This window comes from Scomber japonicus, chromosome 6, assembly GCF_027409825.1.
Source record: "Scomber japonicus isolate fScoJap1 chromosome 6, fScoJap1.pri, whole genome shotgun sequence".
NCBI classification, from domain to species: Eukaryota; Metazoa; Chordata; class Actinopteri; order Scombriformes; family Scombridae; genus Scomber; species Scomber japonicus.
The window spans coordinates 26825855-26846192 of record NC_070583.1 but is presented as its reverse complement, the minus strand read 5'-3'; the positions used below and the strand labels follow the sequence as shown (position 1 = coordinate 26846192).

The 20338-nt window shown below is 40.0% G+C and overlaps 1 protein-coding gene across 2 annotated transcripts in view; it reads left to right on the top strand.

The window, feature by feature from the left end:
• The window catches only part of ppp1r37 (protein phosphatase 1, regulatory subunit 37), a 38926-nt gene extending 20802 nt beyond the window's left edge, over positions 1–18124 (top strand). For both annotated transcript variants that reach the window (XM_053321293.1, XM_053321294.1), the window contains 11 exons: positions 3076–3121; positions 3258–3358; positions 7101–7220; positions 8704–8854; positions 9018–9173; positions 10145–10257; positions 12370–12511; positions 12615–12781; positions 12964–14629; positions 14735–14820; positions 15753–18124. In XM_053321293.1, the coding sequence (XP_053177268.1) occupies positions 3076–3121; positions 3258–3358; positions 7101–7220; positions 8704–8854; positions 9018–9173; positions 10145–10257; positions 12370–12511; positions 12615–12781; positions 12964–14629; positions 14735–14811 (2739 nt within the window). In that variant the 3' untranslated portion in view covers positions 14812–14820; positions 15753–18124. The remainder of the gene's footprint in view (positions 1–3075; positions 3122–3257; positions 3359–7100; positions 7221–8703; positions 8855–9017; positions 9174–10144; positions 10258–12369; positions 12512–12614; positions 12782–12963; positions 14630–14734; positions 14821–15752) is intronic.
• Positions 18125–20338: the final 2214 nt, after the last annotated feature.

The following is a 20338-nucleotide window of genomic DNA, read 5'->3' as shown; positions in this document are numbered from 1 at the left end:
GTTTAATATTTCGTCATCTAAAATATGCTACTACGTCTACTTTAGACTTTAATTCTGCATGGACAGATTCATTTGCTCTCACTGCTAACGGTGTTGGCTCACATGTATGCTTTATGTGGCAAGATATTAGCAAACTAAAAATAATGTTATGTTGAAAAACATTTATAGAACAAGCACACAGTATTTGCTGAAACGTATCAACCTGGAGATGAGTGAAAAAGAATGATTTCAGAACTGCTGCGGAAACTGAGCAGAGCAAATATAGGCTACTTGATATAAATCCAAACTAGCGTATTTTTGATGTTTACCTCTTCTTAAGCTATTAGGTTGCAGGTCTTTATTTTATTTATTTGAGCTGCACCAAGGGTGTGTGAATGTGTGAGTGAATGTTAGTTTCCTCTGATGAGCAGGCTGGCACCCTGTGTGGCTGCCCCTGCCCCTGCCCCTGCTGTGTGTTAATGGGTGAATGTGACTTGTAGCGGAAAAGCACTTTAAGTGGTCGAAAGACTAGAAAAGCACTATGTAAGTACAGACCATTTACTTTTTATTTTCATTTTCCACAAGTGTAACGAGGACTCAAACAGGCCTGCATATAGTTCTGTGTTTAATTTATTTCAAAGTAGGTCTTCACATGCAAGTGGATTTGTTTTCTCCTCTTTATAAGAGTTTGGTGTATTCATTTGTTATAGCAGGTAAAAATAATAGTAAAATGTCAACAGTTGTATTTATTTTAGTTCTTTAGTTTCATTTATACAACATAGTTTTTGTAGTATTTTGTGGGAGAGTGGGCAAAAATCTTTTGATAGCAAAGGTTGCGGCCCACTGATCTAAAACGATAAGTAGTCTCATATCACATTATTGATATAATATCCATTTATAGCCCAACTTTAATTCAAAGTTCTCCAAACATGGCTAAGGAATGCAGCCTCCTTTTGTACACATTTGGAAGACACGACATATCATATCTTTAATATCATCTATATCACATTATCTGTTGTGTGTAATTTGTCAATGTAAAGTCCAGAAGTATCACTTGACTATTGGAGTTGATCTAGACCAACTGCAATGTATAAATAATGAAACTCTACTGCTGGATCTCATTAGGATATTTAGTTATTCGCAGAAGTTATATGTTTGTGACCCGTCCATCATGTAATCAACTTCAAGTCTTTCATCCTTAAAGGGTAACACAAAATGTTTTCTAAGCCCACACACAGACAGCGCCGCCACACATCGACACATCAGTATCACTGCTCCAGAAAAACATCTATTTTATTATCACATCCTCGTCCCAGATAGCTTGACTGCTTTTTTATTTGACTACTTCTTCTGTCTTTTCTGTCCACTTTGTGGCCATCAACGGCACAACAAGTCCTGTGTGTAATGACCGTTGACTGTCTTGTTTATAGTCAATAGAAAATTGGATTTGCTGAACGTCTCCAGTAACAAATAATATACAAATAAAACACAAAGAGACAATATAACAGAAGTCACAGTATTTAATGAACAAAGAGTAGAAAGTGAATCTGTGGCCCAATCTGGTCCACCCACAACAACACACACTCACTCACACCCATACCACCACTCATGCAGAGGCACACTGTGCGTCATGTACTATTTTGGGGTCTGGCAGCTCTGTCAGAGAGGTATTTACACTGATAGTCATTCTCGCTGACAGGTGCCCAAGTTAATTGTAGGTGAAGATTGACTAGCTGTTAAATTGGTCAAAATCTGCTTGCATTTACGACACCATCTGGATGCTCAACAACATCGAGAATTCTTGAATTAGACCGTGTTTCACCAAATTTGATGGGAAAATAGAGTTGAATCGTCTTTCTGTTTCTGTAATATTTCATGTTTTTAAAATGAGCAGTTCAGTCATTTTCACACTTTTGACTATCATGATTTGGAACAAATTGGGACCTGTTGAGTCATGCAGCGCTGACCTTGAACTCCCAAGTACAACTAAACCAGCATCAGTATGTTCAGTCACACACAGATGAGTAATGGCAGCGTGGCACGAGGGCAGAGGTTATGGAGTTCACGCTGAATGGGCCGGGCAGTCAACTAGAGAGAGGGGGATTTGCTGGTACATAGTTTCGAGGGCAGCTCTCTGAATGTTTGTGTGGGTGTTTTACCAGGCCAGGAGGTGAAATAACTTTGCACCTTTTGATCTGTGATGCTCTGGTGTCAAACTACATCACAGGATAGATGAGATGTTGAACACAGTCATACTGACCGTTCGAATGAAAATGGCAAATTTAAGAGTGGTAAAGTCGTTGTTATGGGTGCTACACTGTTCTTATCTAAACTGCCCTCACTGGGACTCGCTCAGTATTCACACTCAGTACTTCACCTGTGGAGCCAGCACACACACTCAGCAAATTTACATGCACCTATATAATTGCGTTACTTAAGAGCAGCCAGATCGGATGGGTAATCAGGGAATGCACATTCACTGTAGAAATATATAGTTACTGTAAATCTACATATACATGCAGCAGGACAGTAACCAGATTTAAGAGCAGCAAGACAGACAGGCAGAGTGGAAAAACAGGATTGGTTTTAGTCTCAGTTTAACGAAGATGCATCGCTCCATGTAACTATCTCTCCTTTCATCCAGCCGCTCCACACTGTGCTTTTCCTCTTTGCAGTCTAATGTTATACTCACAAAAAAAAACGACTAGAAACCTGGTTACACATATTCAAGGCAGAATAGAAATCTACCTGGCGCAACCTGGTTTCTCTAATCCCCTACTGCAATTATGGAAACCTGGTTTCTTGTTTGCTTGACAATTAAATCAGCTTTCAACTGTAACCTGGTTATTTAAGTGCATGTAAAGGCATCAAGTGGCACGCATGCAGTAGAAAAACAGCAGAGGTGTGTTGAGCAAACATGTTTTGTTTAATTCTGTGTTTAATCTCCGTTTGTGATTTATTCAGTTGCCTCATGTGTCATGAGAAAGTTTCGACATGTAAGAAGCAAAGTTTGCTTCCTCGTGGGAAAACACCAACTCAACTTTGTGCAGCTTTCTTTTAGTTTCTGACTGACACCATTTCTTTCTGTTTCTGTAGGAACTGAAAGACCTGACACAGCGAAATGAATGCTTAGATCTAAAAGGTAAGCACGCTGACAGTCACGCATTCAACTTGTGACAATCACTCATTGCTTTAAATTTCACAGATTTGATCAACTTTATTTTGCACAAGAACATTATTTTTGTGCATTGATCAGACTTATGTGTGCATTACTTCAGGTGAGAAGTTGGACTACAAAGCATGTGAGTCTCTGGAAGAGATTTTGAAGAGAGTCCAGTTTAAAGTGATCGACCTGGAGCAGACCAACCTGGATGAAGATGTAAGAAGATGTTTTGTCTGTCTGTCATGTCTGTCTGTCTCTCTCTCTCTCATGTCATTCATTCTCTTTTTCACTGTTATCTTTCTGCCTTCAGTCACACTCTGATCCCCTTGTCCACGCTTACTGCACTGGCAGGATGTGGAGTGTTTGTCATGGGCTTTCTGATTACTCCAGATGTCCACTTGTGTAAACACCATTAGGGACGTTTGGGCTGTAGACACGCACAGACAGACAGTACTGCAGTGTAGACCAGAGGGACAGTGGCCCTGACCATTTCCTGTCACACAGAGCTCCAAATATACTTCAAACTGCATCACAGACAGACACAAGCTTTTAGCTCTGCCAGAGTCACAGGAATCAGCCTGTTTGGGGTTGAAAGGGTCACTTTAATTACTGCTCGTTATTTTACTCCTGTCGGCAAGGCCGTGTCAATACTGTCACCTTTTAACCGCAGAATTAATTCAGCCCCAAATCAGCTGCAGTTTTTCAGCAGGCTTGTACAAAGTCAGATGCTGTAATTATAGTCCTGACTGGAGAGAAAACATTTGGGCAGCTGTTATGTTACTTCCAGGTTTTCAGTCAGGTTTTCAGTTTTTGTTTTTTCAGTGAAAGTGAAAGCACCTGAGAAAGCTTTAAAACTTGCAAACCCATAAACATCATACATGCTCCATCTTGGGAGCCAATAAAACTGTTAAAGTGTAACAAACCCCAGAGCCATAATAATTTTTTTTTAAAGTTGATTTATTAGCAAGCCATTACAGAGTCTCAAATAAAAGCTTGTTTTTATGGCATTAAGGATTGATGTGTGCAGGCTGCGTCTTCTCCCTGTGTTGGTGAGGTTTTCCTCTGTTCACTCAGGATTTCATCCTCGTTCTAAAGACATACGAGGGGGACCCAAAAATTCCCAGAAGCCATCAATAGTACAGGAGTAAGGTGTAGTTATCAGGTTTGCTGGATAGTGTATGCCTACAGCTTGGTGTAACTAAAGTTGGGACTGAAAGGGAGAAGAGTTATCACTGTGGATAAAATCTAAGAGGAAACGAAGCAGATTCTGAAGACGGTGACAAAGGTGATACAGGAAATGTTTCCAGGAAAGAGAGGCACTCGTACAAGTGTATCACATCTCAAGGAGAGTACTTTGTCATTATAAATCTTTCTGTAGTACCTTTTTTATCCCCTTACAATTTCGGGAATGTTTTTATACATCAAGTTGATTGGAAGTGAGTGTAATTTTCTACCTGTGTTTCGTAACTGGGGCATTTCCCAGTGTTCCCTCTTATGCATGCTGGAATAGCTCCATTAACCTGATGAGCCAGATGGTTTGTTACACAAAACCATCTGAGAAGTCGTCCTTGGCAACTGTTTGAAAAGGAGCAGGTACTTTCAAAAAATACTTGGCAGGTGATTGGGTGAACCGTCCTTTTTATCATCGTCTTACCCTGTGAGGCAGCTGAATTCACAAGTTCATCAAGACCATGCGAGAATCCTCATAGGACACTGATTGGCCCGAAGCGCCAGTCGTTCATGTAGAAGCACATCATTTTCACAAGATCACAATATCATGAAACCCATCTGCCATCAGCTAATAGCTTCATCCCCACAAGATGAAATACACAAATTCATCACCACGTCTTGTTACACTCACAGACTAATGCAGTTACATTGAGAAACGTTGCCGTGTAATTTTGCTCCTCTTGCAGCCAATCAGATATACCACTGAGAAGTGTGTCTGTTGAATAATCAAGACAAGTGAAATGTCTCCTGACAATGGTAACTCACTCTGGTTTCATAGCATAACAATGTTTACAGTTCACTGCGGCCAATAAAAATAAGCAGCTGTAAAGAATTAAATTTTTATTGTGCATTAATTAGAGGAAACACACAGGCATCCTTAATCCCACACAGTGCTGAAAAACACAAAAACCTACCCTAAAAGAGCAGATCCTGACTAAAGATCATTGTGTGAAACCATGAAAGCAAAAATCCTATCATTCATGAACAATATTGCATCACATCTATTTTTAAACATATCTGCGTTAGATGATACACATGCACTTCAGGGACACACAACAGAGCGTCAATCCAAAACAAATGCATGATGACGTGTGCACTTTTTTCACCCAACATGGAGCGTTGGCCTGGAAATATGAATGAAGAAGATAAATGAGTTAATGACTGAGTCACCCGAGTGTCGCATTTCAGTCTGAGACAAGTGTCTCGCCTCGAGCTCGGATGAAATGAGAAGCTGAAAGTAGAAAATATTGAGGAAGCGTTGCTGGTCTAGGCAAGAATAAGAGGAAGGTGTGATAGAAAAGGAATCAAATGGGGATGTGAGAGGATGGGTTCTTCTTTTAGATGGGTGTGGGAGATACTTGTACAGATGGCTTGATTTGGCAGCGGCTCGTATCTGCAGCAGTGCTGTCTTGTTGGCAATAATATGGGAAGATGAAAGGAGAAAAAATAGTTTAGGGAAGATGCTTTTAAGAAGCGTGGGGGAGGAGCTCTAACAGACTGTGTTTTATTGGACTGGCTGTGACTCATCTCCTCCCGCCCTGTAGATAAACACACTTGTGTATACTCAGTAATGTCTCCCAATACACACACACACACACACACACACACACACACACACACACACACACACACACACACACACACACACACAAAGGGGGGAAAAAAGGTTATGAGACACTGTGCAGCAGCCTGTCCACTTTTGTTACTTCTCATCAGCCACGGTGAAAAATGAAATCATACGCTTGTACTTCATTTTTAAATGCTAGGCACATTCTGCAACTGGCTAATGAATATTTTATTTTTCTTTTGGTATTTGCTTTTGATTGTTACTGAGTGAACGACAAGAGGGACACAAAATCCACATGACAGTTGTCGACCCATTTCTCTGTTCAAAATATGTTAATATTTGTTTGTAATTGGATATTTTGTGCTATGAAAGAATGCAAAGAAGCAAATTACCAGCAATCTACCGCCGCTCCAGTGCCATCAGCACTGTTATGAAAGAGATGCTCCTCCACAGCATTACCACAACCAAAATGAGATTAAAACACTCTGATCACATGAGTGCACTTTGACCTCATGCTGCATCACCTGACATTTCATAAGAATCCTGCATCTGCTCCTGACCAAACAAGGTTTTGTGCCCCACAGTTTTAACGCACTGATGATTTGGCACAATTTCTCCTCCTGTAATGAATGACATCTGTCAAATTATTAGTCAATTAACTGATTACTTGTTTAACACAATATTAATATGTTAAACAGCTGTTTTAATTAAAACTACCAAATATTTCATGGTTCCTTTTAATGTTTTTATAGATAAAATAAACAATTTATCAAGAAAATAAATGAGAGGGTAATTATTGTCATTCTCATCAGTTGGACGTGTTTACTGTGTCACATCCTGCTGAATAGGATTTTTGCTTTGGAACAGTAGACGATATCCTAGACAGACTCAACTTGTCCTTCCAGCTTGGTCTCTTAAATCCCACCTGAGGCCTTCATGGAAAACAGTTCAGCAGGTCTCACCTATCCTGAGCGATTGTTACCATAGCAAACACAGCTGCTCCCGCCTGTACCTTGTAGCATGTCTTTAAGGGTTAGGGTTAGGGTTTTGATACAGTGACTAAAAACTATTTGTTCAAATTCTTGGGACTTTTACCTAAATGGCATAATGGTTAATATATGTATGTTTTCTCTTTGGCTTCTGTCTCTCTCTGCTTCTTAGGGTGCATCGGCTCTGTTTGACATGATAGAGTACTATGAGTCAGCCACACATCTCAACATCTCCTTCAACAAGCACATTGGCACACGGGGATGGCAGGCTGCAGCTCACATGATGAGAAAGGTGAGAGATCATCCCCCCCTACAGTGGCTAGCTAGAAGAAAAGGACAAAGGAGAGAGGAGTGAAGGTGAAAAGTCGTCACAAAGGTCTTCTTCCCTCGCTCTAGTCAGATGACGAACACTAAGCTTTACAGCCTCAAGTAAAAATACCATATGAAAATATGTTCGCTCTCAGATTCTACTGACGTAAACTCTTTTCCTCCTTTGTTGAAGCTTTGAGCTCAGGTAAAAAGACCAAGGATCTCTGTCTGAGCTTGTGTTATGTAAGGCTGCTGTTTTCTATCAGTGCTCAGACATGATCCTGTCGGCCTTCACTCACTCGCTCTTCCCCAACTCCTCCTTGCGCCCTTTACACTGCACTTTGACGTCACTTATTACTGTTAAGAATACAAATGGGTTGCTAGGCGAACACATTCGTATATTACCGCTCAAGCCATATACATATGTGAGAAAAACATGGACGTGAACAGCAGCCACCTTGTTGATTTTTTTTTTTAATCGAACCAAACAGGTGAAGGAACTGTTAATTTCATGTCAGAGGTATAGAGGAGAAGATGAGAGCGTAAAAAGCCACTCTGCAAAAGCAAAATTCATACTGGCTGTTGTGTATCAATCTGCATTGTTTAAGATGAAATATGAGATGATACATTCAGAAAAACACATCCAAAACTAAATGTGGAGTGGAGAAATTTAAGAGTGGATAATTAATTGAGAAACAAACATTTTTAGACTATTAGATGGTGGTCGATGTTGATGTCTTGGCTCGGCCGAAGTTCACTGTGCAGCAGTCTGTTTACATAGACACAAATGACTCTAAAAATCGTCACATTCTTTATTATTAATATTGTGGCCTATTTATGTGTAAACGACTGCGTTCAATACCGAACATCCTAAAGGGAATATCAACACATTCTTAATTACGATTACTAATCCTGCTGTAATCACAATTTACTGAGTGAGACACGTATTTGTAGGACAAGCCTTGAGTGTCTGATGATTAATGAGGCTCGTATATTTCAGACTCGCTGCCTGCAGACACCACACGGATACTCCAACATGCAGACTGTTTACCTATCAATAAAAATGTTGTAGCTGATTCCAGTAAAGCCTGATAGATCTTAACGCACCAGTGCTTTGACAGATGCATGTCCTTGAATCTCTGACGCAAGGCCTTGGATTAAGCAGATGAAAAAGCATTTATCTGCACACACACGTCATCTTTTCATTCACAATTGTTTTTTAAGGATAATGTTGTGTTTGTGTCTGATGTTCAGATCCACATTTAACCACATCTAACCCAATTATCCTTCCTGTATTTAGAGTAAAACACATATTTTCATCATAATAATGAAGTCATTGTTTCACACATTGTTTTGGATTTGGATGTTATACACTTGTTGGCGTGCAAAGCAAATAGTTTGTATTTATGTTTGGTGTTTCTAATCTTCCAATCCACGTGTGTACATGTGACTGTTTTCCCCCTCAGACGAGCTCTCTGCAGTATCTTGATGCACGTAACACTCCTCTGCTGGACCACTCGGCTCCCTTTGTGGCGCGAGCACTGAGGATCAGTGGCAGCCTGGCAGTCCTCCACCTGGAGAACGCTGGCCTGTCTGGCAGGCCGCTCATGTTGCTGGGTAAGACAGGCAGAGTGCCAGGCGGGTGACAGGACAGGATGCACAAGGGGAAGTGGAGGGAAAGTCTTTCACCTGATTGAACATAGACTTTATTTCTGACTCTTTTTTTTCTCCCCATTTATCTTCCCACACTTTTCCTTGTATCTTTCATTTTTCTTTTTAGCTACAGCACTGAAGATGAATATGAACCTGCGGGAGTTGTACCTGGCAGATAACAAACTCAATGGCCTGCAGGATTCAGCACAGCTTGGTAACTTGCTGAAGTTCAACTACAACATCCAGATCCTGGACCTGCGCAACAATCACATCCTAGACTCTGGTACGCAGCAGCGATAGAGCACAATGAGTTTATAGTCCTGTATGTTTTATCAAGGTGGAATTCTTTTGTGAAAAAGTTTTATTTACTGTGCATGCGCCTCAATACCTGTGCACAAATGTGGATAAGAAGAGAGCTTATTGATACAAGTCAACAGAGAAAAACAACTGAAGTGTACAAGTAGGTTGTTTTAAAAAGCTGTGTAAGAAAAAGTAATAGAATAGAAACACTGTGCATGGGTACATTAAACACTCCTGTGTTTTTACCTGCTGCAGGGCAGAGATGTTTGAAGGCAGAGACGAGTTTTATCAACAGTTAACAGTTGTTGCATTATTTTAATCTCCATCCTGGTCTTGTTTTGTTAAATCATTTGTTTTCAGTAAAATTGCAAAAATTATTTTCAGTTTAAGAAACAAACAATTTTTGCATTTTTTGTTTGTTTGTTTTCATTTTGTTTTATTTTGAAATTCACATCTTCATGGTATTTATTTTGGTTTTTACATTACTATGTTGCCAGACCTGGCCTGTTGATGAGCCTGAATAACAAACTGGCTAGTAAACTAATGGCAGTGTCCAATTCTTGATGGGAAAAAAAAATTGATCTTCTGCTTTCCATCAGCTACATATTTTTTCTTCTACACTTGAGTAACAGACAGTGATATTATTCTCAGCTGAATTTAGACTCAAGTAGTTTTTGACAAGTATGATCACGATGTGTAAAGGTAGAGTTCAGGCTCATCAATAGATATATCTCATTATTTGTAGTTTTTAAGGAGAAAAAACTACAGCTCAGAAAAGGCTTCATTATAGAAAATGAAGGAAGAATGCAAATGAGCTGCTGTAATACAACAGACTCCCTCACACTAGACTGTACAGTTTGTAATATTTTAGTTGACATCATGTACTTAATATTGTGATATTTTTCGGGTAAATCCAGACGGGCTGACTCTGTCTGTCTCTGTTTGTCATCACAGGTTTGGCCTACGTGTGTGAAGGCCTAAAAGAGCAGAGGAAAGGCCTCGTCACTTTGGTGCTATGGAACAACCAGCTCACACACAACGGCATGGGCTACCTCGCTGCTGCACTGGTACACACACACACACACAGACGCACAACGCTGCCACACATTCAGCAGAGGTTTTAAGAGGAAACAACTGGCTCTGTGCCGTTAATGTGTTTATGCGTGTGTGCCTGTGTGAGACACAGTGGTGTGTGTCTGACACCCGAGGCAGGGAGAATTCAATTTTCTCCTCATTACTCTATCAGTGAAGTGATCAAAATAGAGCTCTGTTGGTTGTTAAACCTCTTTTCTCCTCATATCTGTTCATGTTTGGCAGCTGTACATGTTGTACTGCAGCTCAGTCTGCTCTACACCTGGAATGAGTTCTGTTTATTTAATGGATGCAGTTTAGCCATGAAAAGTTTTCTTTTTTCATGAGTAAATTTAAAAAGTAGTAACCAAACCATTCGAGGAAGGTAGCTGCTGTTTCAGTTAAGTGCTCTGAGATGGTGAGAATTTTTCATTTCTAAATGTGCAACCAAAACAAGAGTTTAGAAGGAAGTAAACAAGAACAGAAGTTTGCATTTACTGCGTATTTAAGGATTCATATTTACATTTCAACAGCAACCTGATTTCTTTGTGTAAACTTTAGAGTGACAGGTGTGTCGATGAGAGATTAATGAGTGGTTCCAATAGGTGTTATGATGTGATTTGACCAGGCATTTCCACAGTCATGCAGTCGCGTTTCGCTCAGTGAGCAGATAGGCTCAGACTCAGGTTTTACTGCTGCACCATTTCCCGTCTGATTTCACAGCTGTCCGCTGTAGATAACGCATAACTAAATTAATCAGCCTCATTTCTGTTGCTGAGTGAAAGCATCATTATCTTCACACTCATGTTTTCCTCGCAGGAGATAAGTTTATTGTTTTAGTTCTACATTTAGACCCTGATGAGTCATGACAGTGTCCGCCTTGACAGAGGAAGATACACTTTTTCCTGCTTTTTTTTTTTTTTGTCACGGTTGTGGTGTGTTAATAGAACCACAGATGCTTTTACAAACATGACATAAATAACAATACTCCCATTATAATAATAGCTTTATTGCGTTTTTCTTAGTTTATAAATACTATTTATGAAATTAGATTATAATTGTGGACCCACAGCAGATATTGACTGATATTCCTATTATATTAAAGGTAACACATACAGATGCCGACTTTTGTTTGTTTGAGCAGTGAAGTTTGACTGCTGCTCATGTTTAAAAAGCTGATTTAAGAAGCATATTTCATTTTAATATTATTATTTATAGTTTACTTAAAAAAACAGCTGTAATTACATTTTCCTCTGATGCTTAGTTTCTGTATTAGCAGTAAATGGTTGTTTACTGCTTCAGTCTGTTCACATATGTTTGTATAGGTCATCCGAGGCAGGAAGCAAGAAAAAGAAAATACCCACGAAACGAATCCTTTTTTGCAATGATAGTTGAGGGAGTTATAAGTAGCTCTTAATAGTGAGAGTAGGAGGCACTTGGAGCTGCAAGGTAAATAATTTACTTTCAGTGTTGTAGCAATTTATGACTGTTAAATGAATCATCAGGTGTTTGAGTGAAGCAAAGGGTAACACTTGAAGATCAAGAAGATTTAACTAAGCAAAAAGTTTTAAATGTGAGATTTATAGATTAAAGATTGCCTTCAGCCTCTTAGATATTGTTAGTTATGGACAACTGGCCACTTATTTTTTAAAACACACGTGATTGTTTTGCTAGTGGAACATATAATACTGCATTTTCTGTGTGATGGTGGTTTTAAGGCTTGTGAGACAGCGCCAAACACACAGGAATGGCCTAAAACTTTCAAACACACTGATAAAGAAGATCTCATGACCGTTAAGGCTGCTGATTCACAAGGCCAGAGATACAGTGTAGATGGTTGTCACAGTGCAATGAGTTGATAATGTTTTTGTACTTAACAGTTTGCAATATAAGGAGAAAACACTGTCACAATGTAAGAGATTGAGTGCGTGTTTTTTTTGTAGGTTTGTGTTTTTTGACAAGAAGGAAAATGAATTGCTCATATGAAAATACAAAGATGCCATAGAAAAAAATGTTTCATCAACGACCAGATGAAGGTATAAAATAGACTGTACACATACTCACTTTATACTCACTGTCATATTATTTCTGTCTATTGTTTCTCTCAGCCTTGCACCCAGAGTCTGGAGACTCTGAACCTCGGCCATAACTCTGTGGGTAACGAAGGGGTACACAAGCTGAAAGATGGACTGATCGCCAACCGCTCTGTGCTCAGGCTGGGCCTCGCCTCCACCAAGCTGTCCTGCGAAGGTGGGAACTGGCACTCGTGTGCCTCTGCTTCAATTTTTGTGGAGGATTTTAGCTATTGTGCATTTTTGACTTTTGTTTCAACTCTCCGTCATGTGTGCTGTAGGAGCTGTGGCTGTGGCTGAATTCATCGCAGAGAGCCCCAGGCTACTGCGACTGGACCTTCGAGAAAATGAGATCAAGACAGGGGGACTGATGGCTCTGTCGCTCGCCCTAAAAGTCAACACCTCTCTGCTCCGTCTTGACCTCGACCGGGAGCCCAAGAAAGAAACAGTGAGCATGGGAATAAAGCGTTGGGCAGAAGGATAGAGGAGAGGCAGTTAAAATAATTACATGCCGAATAAAATTGCAGACTAAAGAATGATAGTAATGAAAATGTATTTGTAGGAATTGCTTTGATTTAGTTTTGAGTATTCTTTGATCGTCTTCTATGTTTCCTTTCCTTTGTCTCCCAGGTTAAAAGTTTCATTGAGACCCAACGTGCACTGCTCTCTGAAATCCAGAATGGCTGTAAGAGAAACTTCATCCTGGCCAAAGAGAAGGAGGAAACAGAGCAGAAGATGAGGCAGTCGGCATCCATGGCTGAAATCGCCACTGAGGATGGAACCAGAGAAGAAGAGGAAGAACCAGCATCAGAAGAGCAACGCGACAAAGATGGTAAAGAAGGAGAAGAAGAAACAACAGGAAGCAAAGGACAAACAAGCAACCAGTCAGGAGCGAGCTCTGAGACGAGCGTTCCTCAGATACACCTGGAGTCGGACTCGGACACAGAGGATGAGGAGGAAGAGGAGGTGGTAACAACATCCTCAAACTCCTCTAGTTCAAACCAGACTGCTCCTCAAACCCAGGCAGGGGTCGCACAGCCCCCCCTCAGTGCCTCACGTACGTCCCCGTCTGCCTCACCTACCAGCGGGCCAAGCGTCATATCAGGCATCACCGTCACAGAAGCCACAGTTCCTCCCGGCACGCCTCCATCCCCGGGACGCTGTATATCCGTCTCAAGTCCAGGGAGGGGTCATAAGATCTTCATGGTTACTCGGGTGGAGAGCCCACCTGACCAGCAGCTAAAACTCCTGATGAACGCACCTGCAGCCTGCGGCCAGGCTAAAGAGGCCTCAAAGAAGCCTTCAGATGCAAGTACACAGCAGACACCGCCGCCGCCCCCGTCTCAAACACAATTGAGCTCACCTGCTCCGTCAACAGACTGTCCCGTGACAGAGCAGAGTCCCGTAGCACCTGCACAATCCACACTAAATACTACACAGACCAACACACTAGAGCCACAGTCTGAGGACGTCATAGCTAGCACTTTAGACACAGAAGTGAGAGATCCAAGTCTACAAGCACCAGTCCTTCCTTTAAGTTCCTCACAGGTGCAGGCTGTAGCATTTCAGTTCACTGAGGAAGTAACAGAGAGCACTAAAAGTCCCCAACCTGAGCCCACTTGTGTAGAACAGCAGCCAGCTGAAGAAAAGAAGGAAGAAGAGGAGCAGAAAGAGGTTGTTCTAGAGGAGGAGAAACATGTAATGTCACCAGAAAGCACAGAAGGAGAGCATAAACAACCGTTAGCATCTGGACTTGAACAGTTACAGAATGAGCTAGCATCTGCATCAGACGAGACGCAGGCATCAAACCAAACGAAGGAAGAGGACGAGGCTCTTCCACAACAGGAGAAGCAGGAGGCTGAAAAACCTTTAACAGAGGAAGAGGACAGCCAGCCAAGCCAAGAAAAACCGAGTCTAAAGCCAGACGGAGAACAGCAGCAAACTGAACCAGATGAAGAGGAAGTGGTTCAGCCTGTTCAGACTGACAAACAGGCACAAGGAGGAGCACAAGAGCCAAATCCTCTAGCAGGAGAGGCCTCAGAGAGCCCCGACCCCGCCATATCCTCAGCTGCCTCAATCGGGTCTGAAACTGCCGCGAGTTCAAACTCACCTTTCGAGGCGGACGAATCACCTGATGAGAGCTCTGCCGATGAAGGCGAGTGTTTCCCCGAGGCTCTGATCAGCGTGGAGGAGGAGGTTGTGAGTTCAGCTCTGCCCAACGGCCTGAAGCCCGAGTTCTCCCTCCATCTTCTCGACTCTGAAAGCCCCAAACCAGGCAGCTGTGTGATGGAGCACGGTGAGTCACGGTAATCACTGACCTCTGCTGGTGCAGAGCCGGCTTCTCTATGTGTGCGGTGTGAACAGCCTGTTTGATAATGTGAGTTATGTGTTGTTTGTGCAGTGAGTGTGAGCTGCGGTCAAGACCTGGAGGAGCTGCTGCTAGAAGCCAGTTTGGAGACGGGGAGAGACGCACCATGAGGTCATGAGGTAAACATGAATCTTTCTGTAAATTAATACAAAATCACAAGCAGACAAAGGTTCAGACCAAGGTTATTATATTTAACTAAAACTAAGACTAAAATAAGAATAAAAAACATGCAAAACTAACTAAAGCTAAACTGAATTGAAAACAAAAAATGTGTTGTTTCATTTTTTCTCCTGTTCAGTTTGACCTCTTCTTCAAATAAAACTAAACTGAAACTAGTCAGATCCTCAAAATAAAAACTAAGTAGTACAAAAAAACTAAACTGAAATAAAAAAGCAAACTGAAAAACTAAAAAAACTAAATAATTATGTCTGTGGTTCAGACATAATGTAAACTTTTCACTGCTTACGTAGCGACCCAATACTGAACTTTTGTTTTGCTCTTCTTTTTTTTTTTTTAAACTGTCCTCCATTACAGCTGTTAAACCTCAGCATCCTTCAGGAGGTGGTACTAAATCACATCTCAGCCATAACAAACCTGACAACATAGCAGTAATCACCATTGTGGTGTGTACGTCGTTTAACAAAGAATGAAGAAGGAAAAACATTTTTTTCATGTTTTCTCTCATTTTCTTTTACTCATTTTCTTTTTATTTGTAATTGTGAATATGTTTACTTACTGCTGTTTGTCTTATTGAGTGACATGTCTTATTATCTTGACATTAAATACATTAGCAAGCAGTAATAAATGGAACACATAAACAAATACAAAGATAAAACTCTCAATGAAAGAAAATAAAACTCAATTAAAGGAATACCAAAGAAAACAGCTGATGACCACACAAGTATGTACAACGCTCTAGCATTATATCTCAGGTTAGCGACTAAAAGTGCTCCATTGGTTGAGAAGTGTGTAATCTATCATCATAGGTTAAAACATCACCAAATCAACCAGATTTATTAACTAATTCATGCCCCTTCTTCTTCTATTGCAGGGACTGCGAGGACAGGAGACAACAGCACTCAGATAGTCTGACTCTATTACATGACTGGTTGCCCCTACAGTACAATGTTCTGTCATTTCTTTGACTTTATTACCAAAACAACCGTTCCACACACGAAGGACACGAGGACCTGGTGTTACAGTCGAAGCTCTAATACAAGAAAAAAAAAAAAGAAAACACAAAGCAAATCATGGAAAGGACAAAATCAACATCTCGACCTTGGCTGTGACGAATAAGGAATCCTCTGCATCCACACTACATCAACCACTGAAACACATCTACATATGCACATTGAGGAAAAAGGGGGCGGGGGGGGGGTATAAAATCACCCTGTTATCACTACATCTTGTCATTCTGCAATCTTTACCTGTTAGCAACAAAGAAGAGAGATGGGGGGGACAAATGGGAGGGAGGATAAAACACTAACCAAAGACAGACCTTTCTCACACCCCTGCTTGCTCTCTTGTGTAGATATCCACTGAAGTTGGGAAAAGTACAAGCAATTAAAGTTTTTTGGGTTTTTTTTTTTTTTTTTTTTTTCTTTGTTTCTTGACACAAAGACATAAAGTTGTGTTTGGACAATGGTGTCGACAGCACCACTCAGAAGACACACGGACCCTGCTGAGCGGACCTGCTGGCTTTAAACACTTGTTCTAGAGGTGGAAGTGGGTCACTGTCAAAGGCTTTTATATCCAAGCAAGCTGAAGATTTCAACACGTCTGTTTAAATGTTTCGTCTGTGTCCCCCACATCCACAACGATTATTCCCCTCGTTAAAAAAAAAAAAAAAAGAAAACAACAAAAAAGTCTAAACTCTAAGGGACCTCTGCCAAAGTGACCTCCCTCTTGTCTGTTTTCTCGTCCTCTGCTCACTTTGGCCCCTCAGGAATCAGCGTCCCCCATCCTCCCGCCTGCTTTTTTTTTTTTTTTTTTTGAAAGAAAAACCCAGAACTTCTGCGAATGTTGGAAAGCAAGACGTCTGCCTTTGGGTTGAGTTATTTACAGTAAAGAGAAAAAAAAAAGTTTATTTTTCCTTTTTTTTCTCTGCATCTTCAGACACTATCGTCGTCACTCTGTGAAACTCTTAAAGAGAAGCAGCTTTGGTCTCTGTTGTCATCTCCCCTCTTTTTCCTCCTGTGTCCCTCTTCCACTCGTACCTCTCGGCTCCATCTCATCATCCACGTTGCCTTTCATCCTTCACCACTTCTCTTCAGACTCCTATTTGTTTCCGTTCGGCTGCTTTGAGAAATCAGTTATTTTGTATTTATTTTATAGCTATATGAGCCTTTTCTGATTCATTTTTCCCCCTCCACCCCTCTCTTCATTTTATCTTTCCTTTTTTTTTTTCCATTTTGGGGGTTGCTTTTAAAGATCCCCCCCTCCTCTTTTTTTGATGTATATTTCAGATTCAAAGTAGAGCAAATATTTAGTTTTGTTTTTGTTTTGTTTTTTTTGAGGGAGGGGGGCAAATCTGTGATGGGCGGAAAAGGTAAATATGATTGATAGTTGACTACAGTAGCAGTCGGGGGTGCAGTTTTGAAAGCAAACACAAGGAAGCAGCAAACATAATGGTTCCCCTGTTGTTTCAATGTAACACTACTCTGCTGGGTGAGGATGTGGCCATGAGGGGGCGCTGACAGTTACGGTGTTTTTCCTGCAGGAGACAACTGAAAGATATCACATACAAACACACTGATCACATCCAGCTCCTGTCCTGAATTTCACAGAGCAAAAGCAGCAAGACTTCACTTGAAATGTCAACTTCATGTATGTTTGTGAAGAAAAGCTGGTTTTCCATACTCTGATTTTTTTTTTTTTCCTGAAGTAGATGCAGGCAGGTGTGTGTGTGTGTGTGTGTGGTTTTTTTTTTTCCCTTCTTCTTTTCTCCTGGAAAAGAGCAGCGTTTGACCCTCCTGCTCTTCATTCGCTCCACCCAACAGATGGTTTTGAGAGCTGAAATCATCGTTGCTGTGCTGCCCCCACTGTTTGTAATGCTTTAATTTTTAGAAATTTTTAATAATTTGTTAACTTAATTGAAATGTGCTGGTAATCACAAAGATATGTATGGCGAAATTTGTTCCTCTCAAATAAATGCATGTAATGACTAATGATATGTCTGAATGTTTCACTGAAATTTCTCAAGTTTGGGACTTTTTTTTTTCTTTCTTTTCTGTCTTTTTTTTTCTTTCTTTTTCTTTTTTTGCAAACGTTTTGCATGAAAAACAGGAGAAGTCTGTTTTCAGATGGAGTTTGGTTGGGATATTTGGATACAACTGGTGACTTTCAGATGTGTGTTGCAGAGAATCAAATCAATATATCACTTATATAAGAATAGTACTGGTTAATAAATCTACATGAAAACGAGCAGTGCCTGTAGGGTTTTATTCACTTTCTGTTCATTCAGCTTGATGAAGCAATAAAATGTGGAACAAAACCAAATCCAGGTAGGGTTGGATACTTGTTGCAGGCACTGTTTATGATTTTGACACTTAGAAGAAAAAAAAACAAAGCCTGAACTAAGCCATCCATTTGATGCTATGTTACACTTCCATCACATTTCAGAGGTATACTTTTCACTTTATAGTACTTTCTACTCGGCCACATTTACTTCACAGCTTATTCACATCACTATTTTACATGTAAAACAAGTCGTCTTTTTTTTGTAATTAATTACTGTAGAGATCAGTTTTCATCTTGACATTAAAGGGTCTTTTTCTGTCCTTCAGGGTCAAAGGATCCACATTAAATCCTCATGAATTCACAACAAAACGACAAATTCTAAAAGTGGTGAATACTTTTTAAAGGCACTTAATATCTGTGTACTTTTAGTAGTTTAAGTACATTTAGCAACAAATATTTCCAACCTATGATTTTCAGTATTTTGCTGCTTTTACTTAAATTAAGATCTCAATACTTATTCCACCACTGCAGAGATAACAAATCTCATATTACACACTATTACACACTGCTTAATTTATTGTTAAAATGTGAATATAATCCACTTTAATTTAAATCTACAATACAGTAAAGTGTGCAACAAGTAATACTTTCCAAAAATCATCTCCCATCTTTTGACCTGGACTCACTAAACCAAAACTATAGTTAGATCATTTGTACTGTTGTGATTTGTGTGAACTAACCTTTAAAAACAAAATAATATGCAGACCAACTGTGGTGGCGTGGTTGTGAGGGGTGATTGGGTTCGCGTCCCCTGGAGTGAGGGTGTGTAGTGGTGGCGGGGGGTCGAGTACAGGCCAGGGTGGGGGCTCTGCTCTGTATGTATTACTGTAATTCTCCTCTGAAGGAATTCCAGACGTCGGCTAATCCACTGCTGCACAATAATGCTCCAATAATACAGCGAGGGGAGATTGTGAGAAAGTCAGAAGTTATTAAAATGTGATTTCAACATCCCTCAAACGTCCTACAAAGAATATATAAAAGGGGGGTCCTTATGAGTAGCCGGTCTTTTGTCTTGTGATACATCAAAATGAAGAAATGTTCCTTTAGCAACCCAGAAATGCACATTTATATACTTTCTAATTGACACTCTGGCTGGATTATGTTTACTGAAAAGGTTTTTTCCAATGCAGCACTTTTTAACTTTTAATGTTAAAAAAGAACAAATGCTTAAAGTCATGAGGATGTTTTAGTCTATATGATGTTTTTAGCCTGTTATATGATGTTTAGTCTGTTTTAGCTTGTTTTAAAATTAGATTATTTTCAATCCTGAGACCTGAGTACTATATCTCGCTCACATGTCTGACATGATGACTGACAAATAAAGCATCTTGAATCTTGAATCTTGAATAACTTTCAACACTTAAACCAAAACTACAATCTTTTCCTGAACTTAACCGAGTGCAGGAAAAAAGATTTATCATGATAATAAAGTTGCACACAGTTGCACTTCTGTTTATAATGTTACAAAGACACAGGAATAAAATAGTCTATATATGAAAAACTATTTAAAAAAATCAAGTACAACTAACTAATACAAATGAGTTTAAATGAAATGATTTAAAGGAAGATAATAATTTGATGAGTCCTAACACCTAATACAAATGAAATGAATGTCAGTGTTGCAGATACGTTCAATATCAACATTTTGTAACTTGTCAGATACATTTATTCACAACTTTTCTTCAGTATGTGGATGGATGAGTGTAATCCAGGCAGCATAGTTTATACAAAAAGTAATTCAAGGGAACAAAGTTGACTCCTTGTGATATGTTGCATATGACCTTTTAAAAGACAGAACGCTTTATTTCACACAATGTTGAAGGATTCTTGACTCAACTTGCTGAGCTTCTCTTTTCATTGTTTGTCAGTGTTGGAGGAACTCACACAAAACATGTCAGCTGTAAAGTCAGAAAAACTCACATCGCAGCAGGTTAAATCTTTTCTGTTTTAATGCCTTATTACACACACACACACACACACACACAAAGCCGTCGTTCATCCAGCGATAAAGCAGCTGGGTTCTTGAAACAGTAACATAAGATTTTCATTTTTTTTGTTGTTGTTGTTTTTTTGGAGATTCCAGTTGAAATAAAACATTTGCTGATGTTGTTGTCAGTT